The sequence below is a fragment of the Malaclemys terrapin genome, chromosome 21, assembly GCF_027887155.1.
Source record: "Malaclemys terrapin pileata isolate rMalTer1 chromosome 21, rMalTer1.hap1, whole genome shotgun sequence".
In the NCBI taxonomy this organism is placed as follows: Eukaryota; Metazoa; Chordata; order Testudines; family Emydidae; genus Malaclemys; species Malaclemys terrapin.
This window is the reverse complement of record NC_071525.1, coordinates 8568824-8581680: the sequence shown is the minus strand read 5'-3', so window position 1 is coordinate 8581680 and position 12857 is coordinate 8568824. Positions and strand designations below refer to the sequence as shown.

Below are 12857 nucleotides of genomic sequence, written 5' to 3'. Positions count from 1 at the left end.
CCAGATCCACTCTGAGACAGACCCTGACAGGGCCCCCCACCCCAGTGCCCTCTGGCCCCCCCACTCACAGTCCTCGCTCTCCACGACGGCGTAGTTGCCCTCCTCCCGGAAGCTGATGTTGCCTAGGTGAAGGATCCCAGCCACGATCTGCAGCACCAGGGCTTGCTCCTCCCCGGAGAGCCCCACCACCTCCATGGCCGTCTGGGGACAGGGAGCAAGGGGAGGCGTCAGGCTGGGGGCGCAGACGCCAGGCTGGGAATGGGTGTGGGGTGTGGTGGGGGGATGGGAGCTCAGGGGCCCGGGATGGGAGCTCAGGGGCCCAGGATGGGGAGTTGGGGGAGCACCAGGATGGGGGGAGCACTGGAGGGCGGGGATGGGGAGCGCCATAGCGGGGGGGCACCAGGATGAGGGTTGGGGGATGGAGAGCAGTAGTGGGTTGGGGGCTCTATGGTGGCAGAAGCAGGGGGCAGCAAGACGTGGGTTGGGGGATGGGGGCACTGAGATGGGGGGCACCAGGAAGAGCTTGGAGGCACGGGATGGGAATGGTGGAGGGCAGCAGGAAGTGGCTTCAGGGATGGGGGCACTGACATGGGGGGGGCACCAGGAAGGGGATGGGGGCATTGGATGGGTGTGGTGGGGGGGCAGCAGGCAGTGGGTTGGGGGCACTGAGATGGGGGGCACCGTGATGAGCGTGGTGGGCAACAGGCAGTGGGTTGGGGGGTGGGGGCACCAGGACAGGGGGCCTGGGGACACCATGGGGGGACATGAGCTCCTTGCACCGATCTGGCTGTGTAAACGCCGCTCTCCCCCTCCCCCCCATACCAGTGTCTCGTGGAACTCCTGCCGGTCGTTCATGTCGTCCACCTTGTAGGATGCCGACTGATTGAGGTAGTAATAATAATCCGGGCTGGTGATGCCCAGGTTCTCCCGCTGCTCTGGGGAGGCGCCCTCCAGCAGCTGGGCAGGGAGAGAGGACAGAGTGGGGGGGTCAGGCGCTGGCGGCGGGGGGGCTGGGCTCAGCGCAGACCCTGCCCCCCCACCCCAGCCCCCCCACGCACCTGGTAGTAGATGTGGAAGCTCCTCTCGCCGGGGTTCTGGCTCACCACCCGCGACTTCTCCAGCAGGAAGTTGGAGATCTTGCCCCCGTCGGGCTCCCCGCCCCGGCTGAACTGGATCTCGAAGTACTTGCCCTGGGGTGGGAGGAGAGGCCAGGTGAGCCGGACCCCCGGGCTAGGTCCCCGCAGCAGAATCGCCAGAGCATCCCCCACCCGGGATGTGCTTGAGACCCCGGAGCCTAACGGGCAAAGGGTCCATCTGCCTCCTCCCCCTCTGAGCAGGGTCTGGTGGTCAAGCCAACTCCTGGGAGCCAGGACTCCTGGGTTCTGTTCCCAGCTCTGGGAGGAGAGTGGTGTCTAATGGGTAGAACAGAGACCTGGGAGCCAGGACTCCTGGGTTCTGTTCCCAGCTCTGGGAGGAGAGTGGTGTCTAATGGGTAGAACAGAGACCTGGGAGCCAGGACTCCTGGGTTCTATTCCCCAGCTTTGGTAGCAGAGTAGGGTCTAGCGGCTATTGCAGGAGGAGACTGGGAGCCCGACATCTGGGCTCTACTCCCAGCTCTGCCACTGACGCATTGTAACAGGTCCCTCTCTGTGCCTCAGTTTCCCCTTCAGTAAAGTGCAGCTAATGGCCCTAAGCCGCAGGGAGGGGTTGCGAGGCTGAGTTGGTGAGTGGCTGTGAAGCACTCAGCGATGGCCAGCTGGCAGGGGGCAGAGGGCAGGCTGTCTGCCAGGCCTCGGCAGGTGTTGCCGAGTGCCCCGATCAGGAGGGACTGGCGAAGCCCCTGGGAGCCGGGCACTCACGAAGCGGCTGGAGTTATTGTTGCGAACGGTCTTGGCATTTCCAAAGGCCTCCAGGAGCGGGTTGGATTTCAGGATGATGTCCTTGACGTGCTGGGGGGAAGCAGGGCGCTCGTTACATGAGGCCATCGGCTCCGGTCCTGCAGGAACCCCCCACCCCCTACTGCTCCCAGCCAGTCCAGGCTCCCGGCCCCCCCACCGCTTCCATGCTGCCGTCACGCCCTGTGGTACCTGCACTTTGGGGCCCCCGCCAGACACCTTGGAGATGTAGCTCATGATGTATTTGGCCGCCACAGTCTTGCCAGCGCCGCTCTCCCCGCTGCAAGAGAGAAAGGCAAACGCTGGCTTCTCCACCCCGCCAGGGAGGACACCCCACCCTAGCCCAGCCCCTTCTGGAGGTCAGGGAGCCTGGGAGGAGAAGCTGGTTCGTTGCATCTACGTTTTCCTGTCCTGCTCGAAGCCAGACAGCGACTCCCCTTTAAAGGAGACAGGATGGCCCAGTGGTCAGGGCACCACTGCTCCGTCAGTCCCTTAGCCTCTCGGTTCCTCAGTTCCCCATCTGTAGCCTGGAGGGAGGGGGGGGGGAACAGCCCTGCCCCACAGCGGGGGTTACTAGGATAAATACAGTAATGACTGGGAGTTGCTCTGGTAACTAGCCAGAGACAGAGTCTTCTCCCCGAACGTGGGTGAGGAGGGTGAGTGTCAGCTCCTGCGCGGCGTCCATACCTACCCTGCCAGGGCAGGGACTGCAGAACCGTGCCTCAGTAAAATGTAGAGACCGACACTAGGTTGTCATGGGGGGACGGGGGAGGGAGGGGCTCTCCCAGAAGTCTCTGCCATTGTGCTGGAGGGCTAAGGCCAGCCAGACACAGAGCCCCCGGTGTGTGACCCAGGCACCAGGAAAGGTCTTAGAGCTAGAACTTGGCACATGCCCAGATGTGGACCCTGCGTCCGTCCCCCTCCCCTTCCGGGCTCCAGATGTGGACGCTGCTTCTGCCCCCTCCCTCTTGCCCCAGTGGATTCTGCCCCTGTTCTCGGCCCCGCCCTACCTGATGATGACGCACTGGTTCTCCCCGTCGATCAGCATGTTGCGGTACATGTTATCGGCCAGGGCATAGATGTGGGGCGGGTTCTCGTACTGGGCCTGCAACCAACGCACCGGCAGGAGACTTGGTTATTCCACCGCACGGGATGTTTGTACATAGGGAGGTGGCAGGGGAGGAGATGGGGCTAGGCTGGGACCCCCTTCAACTCATCGCACTGGTGAGCCAAGCCAGGAGGCGACCCCCGCTCTCTAGTTATTTGTCTCGGGTGGCACTGGGGAGCCCCATTCTGGGATCCCTGTGGTGGTGGGGGAGCTGTACAAACACAGCGAGCACAGTTCCTGCCCCAAAGAACTTACAATCCATGTCAGAGCTCCAGGGACCTTTGGTTCCCTTCGTTCCACCCGCTCTGGTGAGTGCTTGGCAAACAAGGGGACACAGTGACCGCGAAATGACACAGGGCTTTGGGGGCAGAGAATGAGGTCTCCCAAATCATGCTACCCCCTTGCCTTCCTCCCAAGGATCTCAAAGCACTTCACAGACCTTAATTAACCTTTGCAGGGCGGGTAGATCTGTGTCACCCCTATTTCACGGATGGGGAAACTGAGGCCTGGAGCAGGGAAATGACTTGCGCAAGGTCAGCGGCTGAGCTGGGAAGAGAACCCAGGAGTCCTGTGTCAGCCTCCCTGCACATCCCTAGGCCAGCCTAGACCCCTGCGTCCCTGGAAACAGCCTTGATGGGAACTAGTGGGCTGATCTAGCCAGATCTCCCCGGGCCTCTTGCAAAGCCATTGCTTAGATCTCCGTCTCAGTGCCCCCACAGTTACGCCGGGGAATAGTTCCTGCCAGGATCCGCCCACAGATCTCGAGCCCCGAGCCGCACCCCTGGAGAGGAGACGCCAGCAGATCAGGGGCATGGTGGGCACACGGTCCCCTTGCACGGATCAGCACGCTGCCTCTACCGACGCCCCAGTTCCCTAGGACAGCGACAAGGCTGCTGGGTTTTCAGGAGGGGAATCGGGAACTGCTGTGAACACAAAGAAACCGAGCACCCAGATGCCTCCTTGGGATCTAGGATACTGAGCAGGGAATGAGAGTGGAGCAGGGAATGTCTCTGCACCTGCCACGAGGGGGCAGGCTGGGACCAAGGCAGCTCCCATGGGGAGGGGCGATGGGGTGCTGCAGGCATGGGCGGATCCAGTTGCTGATCTCGCCTTGCTGGAGCGGGGCGTGGATCGCCCACGCCCCCTCGGCCTCCGGGCAGCAGGGCGGGGCTCCCAGCTGAGAATTCCTGCCTGGGTGACTCACCAGCTTCAGGAATTATCTTCCCCTCCCAGGGGCAGAAGGGGACTTTCCCAGCTGGGATTCACTCCCGGGGCTCCTTGTGGGTCACCCCGCCAGATGCACCCCCTCGCAGGCCGGGCACTGATGGGGAAACCCTTTTCCAAACTACAGCCAACCCCCACCCTGCTTAGCCAACCCCGGCTTAACCAACGTTTTCGCTCAGCATACACCCGGGAATCTGCCTGGAACCTGCTCCGGGAGACACCAGAGCTGGGCGGCCCTGGGTTCCATCCCATTTGGGGAGCAGACCCCACTCTTCTACATAGAATCATAGAAGATTGGGGCAGGAAGAGATCTGAGGAGGTATCTAGTCCACCCCCCTGCTCAAAGCAGGACCAACCCCAACTAAATCATCCCAACCAGGGCTTTGTCAAGCCGGGCCTTAAAAACCTCTAAGGAAGGAGATTCCACCACCTCCCTAGGGAACCCATTCCAGTGCTTCACCACTCTCCTAGTGAAATAGTGTTTCCTAATATCCAACCTAAACCTCCCCCACTGTAACTTGAGAACATTCCTCCTTGTTCTGTCATCTGCCACCACTGAGAACAGCCGAGCTCCATCCTCTTTGGAACTCCCTTCAGGTAGTTGAAGGCTGCTATCAAATCCCCCCTCACTCTTCTCTTCTGCAGACTAAATAACCCCAGTTCCCTCAGCCTCTCCTCATAAGTCTTGTGCCCCAGCCCCCTAATCATTTTCGTTGCCCTCCACTGGACTCTCTCCAATTTGTCCACATCCCTTCTGTAGTGTGGGGCCCAAAACCGGACACAGTACTCCAGGTGTGGCCTCACCAGTGCCGAATAGAGGGGAATAATCACTTCCCTCGATCTGCTGGCAATGCTCCTACTAATATAACCCAATATGCTGTTGGCCTTCTTGGCAACAAGGGCACACCGTTGACTCATATCCAGCTTCTAGTCCACCGTAATCCCCAGGTCCTTTTCTGCAGAACTGCTGCTTAGCCACTTGATCCCCAGCCTGTAGCAGTGCCTGGGTTTCTTCCTTCCGAAGTGCAGGACTCTGCACTTGTCCTTGTTGAACCTCATCAGATTTCTTCTGGACCAATCCTCCAATTTGTCTAGGTCACTCTGGACCCTATCCCTACCCTCCAGCACATCTACCTCTACAGACCAAGGAGGAGCCAGAGAGGTGCAACCCAATGGCCCATCTAGTCCAGGATCCATCCAGCCCATCCCTGGATGCTCCAGAAGAAGGGAGAACTGCCCCCACTGTCTCCTCCCCCCGTGCATGAGCAGGTCCCCTCTCTCTGCCCCACAGCTCTCCCCAGCTGGAACACGGAGCTAACAATCCCAACCCACCTCTGCAAAGCACAGAGAGATCCATGGATTGAAGTTGCTACTTGTTATTGGCTCAGGGGAGAGGTGCAGGGGATTGAGGGTCCGACTTCCTCTATAGCCCAGGCCAGGGAACCTCACCCAGCGGTTCCTACATCCAGCCCATATCTAGTGGTTGAGCTAGAGCACAACTTTTAGAAAAAAACATCCCATTTTGATTCCCAGACAGCAAGTTATGGAAAATCCACCACGTCCCTTGGTAAATTGTTCCAAGGGTCAATTACCCTCCACTGCTAAAAACCTTATTCCTCATCAAAATTTGTCTGGCTTCATCGCCTTCCAACTACTGCATATGGCTCTGTCTTTGTCTGCTGAAGGGTGGTGTCCTATCAGAAATCTCGTCCCCCTGGAGGTACCTACAAATGGTATCATATCACCCCTTAGCCCTCTCTTTGGTAAACCAAATAGATTAAATCCCTCCCTAGAAGGCAGGTTTTCTAGATACCGAATCATTCTTCAAGCTCTTTTTCTGAACTTTCTCCTATTTGCCAACAGCCCGTTGGAAGTGTGGACCCCAGAACCGGACCCAGTAAAGGTCTCCTGAACGCTGCATACGCTATATGCCCGTTTACCCGAACTGCCACGTTACCCCACTCCCTTGTCCCCCAGACTGAGACACAGGATACACTCACGCTGGGGGAGGAGGGCGGGATCTGGACTATGCGAAGGTTTGGATAACAGGGCAGAGACCCCCAGCCAGGACTGCGAGGAGGACGAGCCCCCAGCTGGGGGGAGGCCAACCTCCTGCTGAATGGCTCCTGCCCTCTCCATGATCTGAATCAAATCCATGTCCCCACACTCTGCTATTACCCTGCATAGAGGCACCCCTGCTCCCACTCGACGGCCCCCGCTGCGGGGAGGGGGTCACAGTGGAATTGGAACCCCTGGTGGGATGTTTTGGGGGCCGTTTCCCCACTTCCTCACCCCCCCGTTACTTACGGCTCCCTGGTACATGTCAATCTCGCGATCGGTGAAGTAGGGCAGCTGTTTGAAAGGGTTGACGGAGATGAGGACCGGCCCGATGTACGTCTGGGGTTTCCGAGATAAGGATCGACCAGCGACAACAGCAATGGAAAAGAACCCAGGGTTCCTTAGAGCCCGATCCACACAGCCCACCCCGTATTTAAAGGGCCGCACATGGTTACTACATACAATCACAATCACCCCCACACCGAATCTGCACAGCAGCAGACACACGGACATTGCTACCTGCTGGTAAAATGTGCACCACGTCCCTTTCTAGGGTAATAGCCTACTACCGCTTACCAGCTAACAGAATTCCCCCTTTCACTCAAGTGGTGGAGGGACACGCTGTGGTGGGTTCAGTCCCATGCAAGGGGTCATTACAACCTCACAGCAACCCGCCCATCAGCCAGATGTACCTGACGTTAAAAGCCCCTGCGTTTACAATTAAACTCTCTTGCTCACCATTAATAAAAGCACCCAGGATTATTCAACATACAGAAGAAATTTTCAGCAGCTCTGTTACTTGTCCCCATCAATGCAGGTTGATCAACCTCCACTCCACTTTCCTCCTTCGGAGCAGTGAGATCGGCTCCCAATTTGCTTTTGCTCCTAGTGAGTTTCATTATCCAGTCTCAAGGCTGGGGTCTGTTTATGGCACAGCAGTAACTAACGTGCCTTCCAGGTCCAGCAGGAAGGGGGCTACGGAGAGACCTGGATCCAGGCAGAGATTAGGGATAGAGCTGGATGGAAAGTTTTCAACCAGTTTTGATCAGAAAACACCATCTACTCAAAATTGAAGGATTTTTTTGCACGGTCGTCTCCATTTCTATTAAGTTTCATGAAAAAAATTGGAAAACGTTTCAAAAATCTCAAAGCCATCCCGTTTGGACATTTTCGGAAAAGTTCCGATTTTTCGTTTCAGAATGACAGTCGATTTTGAAATTTTCTCTAGTTTATCTTAAAAAAGTAAAAGGAGCAAAACCGACATGAAACGTTTTCATTGTCCCCAAATGATTTTTTTTTCTTCAGAATTTCGTTTTGCAAATTTTTTTTTAAATTTTGGCTTTTCATCGTGATTTGGGATGAAACAAAACCCTGAAATCTCCAAATTTTTCGTGAGACAGAAAATCTGTTTTCCAACTGGCTCTAATTAGGGGATTCTCTGAATAAAATACTGAATTTGGTCCCATCCATCCATGCCTGGGTTCTATTCCTGTCTCTACAGCCCTACTAGGTGACTTTGGGCATTCACATTCCTGCTCTGTGCCTCGGTTTCCCCTCCCACCTTTTGTCTGTCATGCCTATTCAGACTATGAGCTCTCCCTGGGCAGTGACTGTCTCTCACTCTGCATCTCTGCCTGGGCCCACCCCAACACTGGGGCCGCTACCAAGATACAAATTTTACTAATAATCCGTCACGATACTGATATGATCGTTAAAAGCATCTCACTGATCCCTGAGACGCCTCGATTGCTCCAGGTGTTACCCTGGCAATGGGCTGACCCAGAACCAGCCAATCCTGGCGAAGCTGGGGCTTGACCCCCACCGCCCCTTTCCCAATTATCCCCATGCAGTTTTGCAAACTGTTGTCCCTTTGGGCCAGGGAGCAATCGGCATTTCCCTCCTCCCCTGCCACATCCTCCAAGTTCCCGGCGTCGCTCTCCCTGCTCCCAGCCCGGCAAGGATACGAAGATGTAGTCATCCAGGAAGCGTTTCTTGAGGTTCTCCACGATGGCATCCTCGCTGATCTTGGCCAGCAGCACCATGTCGTCCACCCCACTGTGCTTGACATTCTGCGCCTGCCAATGGTAGCGCTCCTTGCTGCCCTGCGTGGGGAGGGGAACGCAACGGGTCAGGTCACAGCACTGGCTAAGCTCAGGGCGGGGGAGCCTGGGGGACGCCGGTGCTCAGCAAATACGATGCCCTCGGCTGCCTCCGTCGGGTTCCACTCCAGACAGGGAGGGGATGGCTTAGGGCTGCTAAGCTGGTAGTTTGGGCTGTGAGAGTCCGGCACCGAGCTGGCAACCAGGAGATCTAGGTTCAGCTCCCTGCCATGGACACCCCATGTGACCTGGGGGAGTCACGTGATCTCTCTGGGCCTTGGTTTCCCATCCGTGAAACAGAGATCCCCTTCCCCCACTTTGTCTGTCTCAGTCATGGGCCCTGTGGGAGAGGGACGGGCTCTGTGTCTGTGCAGCGCCTGGCCCAGTGGAGCCCCAATCTCATCTGGGTCTCCTATTATTTGTATTACGGTAGCACCCCAGTCACAGACCAGAACCCCATTGTGCTAGGCACAGTACATTACTATTAGGTGTATTATGGTAGCACGTAGGAGCCCCAATCATGGACCAGGACCCCATGGTGATAAGCACTGTACTTTATTTATTAAGTGTATTACGGTAACACTTAGGAGCCCCAATCATGGACCAGGACAGCATGGCACTTGGTACTAGGCACTCTACATTATTTATTAGGTGTATTACGGTAGCACCTAGGAGCCCAGTCACAGACCAGGAGTACATGGTGCTAGGCCCTGTACAAACACAGACCAGATTGTCCCTGCCCCACAGGGCGTGGAGTGTAGATGCTACCATGAAAGCTGAAGCCTTGTCCGGTCTGCACGAGTACTTGAGACCTTTGGCCCCTTGCCCTTAGGCCAAGCTCTCTCTCTCTCTCTCTCTCTCTCTCACACACACACACACACACACCCACCCACCCACCCACCCACCCTTTGGGGTCTTGCTCTCCATCCAGCACCAACAAAGAGCTAGGCTCTCTCTTTTCTTCATCTGGCCAGGAATTCCTACGGTCTTCCAGCCCCAGGGGTTCAAAAACCAGGAGTCGAGCCCATAAAAAGGGTGAGATTGGCTTAAACATAATGAGATTTAATAAACAAAGAAATGCTGGGACCCTGTTTGCCATGTTTTTTGAGCCTTTAGAGAGTTGTGCTTCCAAGTTTTTCTGCATAAGCACTGGGGCCAAAAACCTGCCTTTAAAAACATTAATTAATTAAAGCTCAAGATTCTCAAGTGCTCGTATGACTCTGGGAGCCGGGACTTGAAGAAAAAACTAACCATCTATTGCAAGACTCGTGGTAAAATGGCAAAAGTTGGCAAGTGCTGTATCCTGAACTCGGTGCATGGCTCTGGGCAAGTCACACCCCTCCCCCTCCATGGGTGTGCCTCAGTTTCCCCACCTATACAATAGCAACGGTGCAACTGACCCTCCCTTGCAGAGGCTGCTGCAACCCTGCCAGGTGTTACCACCGTCCCGGGCGCGTCATGAGGGTTTGACTTTCCCCTCTCTGCCAATCTCCATTATTAATGGACAGAGACGCTTTGCCCTTGATTTCTGCTGGGAGAGAAACTGGCCCAGACGGATGGAACCAGAACCCTCCCAGCAGTGCAAACTGCTCACGATCCCGTGGGTGGGGAGGGCCGGGATGTACGCTGCTGGCAAAGGGAACCGCGATTCCTGCCCCCCTGGGGTAACAGCTGGGAGGATCTGGAGCACCCCAGGGTGAGATGGGAGGGAGTGGGGGAAGAGAAAGCGAGCGAATGTGTGTGTTGTTTGCGCTATCTGTGTGCACACAATTGCCCCATGCCTCCCTGCAAAAGCAGACAACCCACAATCCACTTCTCCCCCACCCCCACCCCCACTCCCCCGCTGCATCAGCACAGAAGATGGGTGGCTCTGCCCTGCCCCCTCCCCAGGCCGGGTGACTGCGATCAAACCCCCCCATCCCCGCTCTGAGCCAGCGAGGAAACTTCAGACAGGCTCCTGGCTGTTGCCAAGCGCTCCTTCCTCCGGCCCACACAGACAATGCGAGCGGTCAGTTGCTACGCGACCCACGCTGGTGGCACTCACGGAGAGAAGGGATGGCAGCGGGAGGAGGGGCGGCGCGGAGGGAACGCTGCAGAGGCTCCAGCCGAGGCTAGGATGACATTCTCCTTGTGAGTGCTTGACCATGCCACCCCAGCCTGCGAGGAGCAGGGTCAGACAGGCAGGCCTGACCGTTGATCATAGCCATAGTGCTGCCGGCTCTCCCGCAGTATTTGGGGGCTTAATTCAATCCCCAGCTCCCGGAGTCATGTGAGATTCCGTTTCCTTTAAGAAAACCCAAGTTTCTAACCCTTGTAAATTATCTGTCCCCCATCTCCATAGTATCTAAACACCCGACACTGTTCAGCATGTCTACCCACACAGCCCCCCAGGAGGCAGGGCAGCGCAATTATCCCCATTGTACAGAGGGGAAAACTGTGGCACAAAATGACTGGTTCAAGGTTCCACAGGGAAGTCAGTGACAGAACAAGGAATTGAACCCAGGAATCAAGTCCGAAGCTGGCACCCTAACCCCTGAGCTCTCCCACCTCTCTGTGGAAAGCTTGGCGCGAGCCCTGAAGGTTCAAACAGCCGGTGGCAAATAAAAAGAAACCTAACGTTTATTTTTATTTTTTTTAAATCTGTGGATTTTTACAGCCAAGCTGGTGATTTCTGGGGACTGACTCCTGGTGCACGAGCATTGGGGCTGGCGCCTGCGTGCAGTGACACCTGCCTCGTTCTCCCCTCGTGCTGGCCCAGCTCTAGAGCACGCGGAGTAAATATGAAAAAAATATATGATGTATTTGGAGGGTGGCAGTGCCCATGGGCCCCGTGGCGCTAGATCAGGGGCGGGCAAACTTTTTGACCTGAGGGCCGCCTCGGGTTTCGGAAATTGTATGGAGGCTGTGCCTCCCCAAACAGCCAGGTGTGGCCCGGCCCCCTATCCAACCCCCCCCGCTTCTTGCCTCCTGACGGCCCCCCCCAGGACTCCTGCCCCATCCAACCCCCCCTATTCCCTGATGCCCCCCCCAGGGACCCCTGCCCCATGTCCCCTGACCGCCTCCAGAACCCCCACCCTAGACTGCCCCTGCCACCCCATCCAACCCCTCCTCTCATTCCTGACTGCCCCCCCCCGGAACCCCTGTCCCATCCAACCACCCCTTCTCCCTGACGGCCCCCGGAACCCCTGCCCCTGACTGCCCCCTGCTGCCCCATCCAACCCTCCCCTTCCTGACAGCCCCCCCGGGACCCCTGCACCCATTCAACCCCCCCCACCCGTTCCTCGCCCTCTGACCACCCCAACCCCTATCCACACTCCCACCCCCGACCACCACCCCAAACTCCCCTGCCCTCTATCCAACCCCACCTGCTCCCTGCCTCCTTACCGCGCTGCCTGGAGCACCGGTGGCCACCCTGCTAGAGCCAGCCAGACCACCACGCAGCACAGAGCACCGGGTCAGCTGCGCTGCTTGGCCGCCCAGAGCATTGCGCTGGGGGCTTGCTGCGGGGGAGGGGGAACAGCAGGGGAGGGGCCGGGGGCTAGCCTCCCGGGCCAGGAGCTCAGGGACCGGGCAGGAGGGTCCCGCGGGCTGGACGTGGCCCATGGGCCATAGTTTGCCCACCCAGACTGGTCTGAGCTCAGAGAGCTGTTCAGAACTCATGGTGCCCCAGGACGGATTCTGCTCTTCGGCTTCCCCGAGCGGCAGCATATGCCTGGCACATGGGCAGGGCTGGTGGAAGGGCCTTCGTGCCACCTCGGCGCGGGACAGGTAGCTGGCGAGACCCCAGGGCCAGCAACTGCACCTAGTGACATCAGCCCTGCCATGCCTGTAACAACCCCGTGGCCTGGCCGCTGGTGGGTAGGACACTTAGATGACAGTGTCTGAGCCTCCCGCACCGAGGAGTGCGTCTCGGGCCGGGCTTACCCTCTGGGGCGATCTGGAGCTCTGGCCATGTTAAGCCTCAGCAGGCCTGTGAGAAGGGAAATGCTATTGCCAGGCTGCAGATGGGGAAACTGAGGCACGCAGAAGGAAGTGACTCACTTGCCCGAGGTTCTAACGTGAGTCAGCGGCAGAGACAGGAATAGAACTATGGGCCCTTTCTCTCGGCTCTGCGTTCTAACCACACTTGGAAATGAACCCAAGAGTCCTGATTTCCAGCCCCCCAGCCTCCACCACCAGACCCTCCGCCCTCAAAGCAGGGACTAGAGATCAAGGAGTCCCGTCTCCCTATCCCTCCGTGCTCTAACCACTAAACAACGCTGCACTCCTACTGCCTCACCCATTTCCCGTCTCTACTCCCTCAGCCAAGGGCCGGCCCCAGTATCCTATGGTTGTGAAACTACCTTCTCGGGCAGCGTTATTCATTAACCCGAGCTGGGCGTGTGGGGCTCAGGAAAACTCCCAGGAGAACTTCACTGCACTACAAGAAATGCGCCACCCTGAAATCCAGAGCAGCTCCAAGCCTCACGGCCA

The 12857-nt window shown here is 57.5% G+C and overlaps 1 protein-coding gene across 2 annotated transcripts in view; it reads right to left on the bottom strand.

The window, feature by feature from the left end:
• Positions 1–12857, bottom strand: part of LOC128826952 (unconventional myosin-Ie-like) — a 34371-nt gene that overhangs the window by 15977 nt on the left and 5537 nt on the right. The window contains exons 2-9 of one of the 2 annotated variants that reach the window (XM_054010546.1): positions 8250–8387; positions 6535–6624; positions 2906–3000; positions 2088–2175; positions 1860–1949; positions 1059–1190; positions 823–957; positions 69–201 (exon numbers count right to left, since the gene is read on the bottom strand). In XM_054010546.1, the coding sequence (XP_053866521.1) occupies positions 69–201; positions 823–957; positions 1059–1190; positions 1860–1949; positions 2088–2175; positions 2906–3000; positions 6535–6624; positions 8250–8387 (901 nt within the window). Of the gene's footprint in view, positions 1–68; positions 202–822; positions 958–1058; positions 1191–1859; positions 1950–2087; positions 2176–2905; positions 3001–3442; positions 3538–6534; positions 6625–8249; positions 8388–12857 lie in introns of those variants that run through there. The other variant, XM_054010547.1, reaches the window with a different exon arrangement.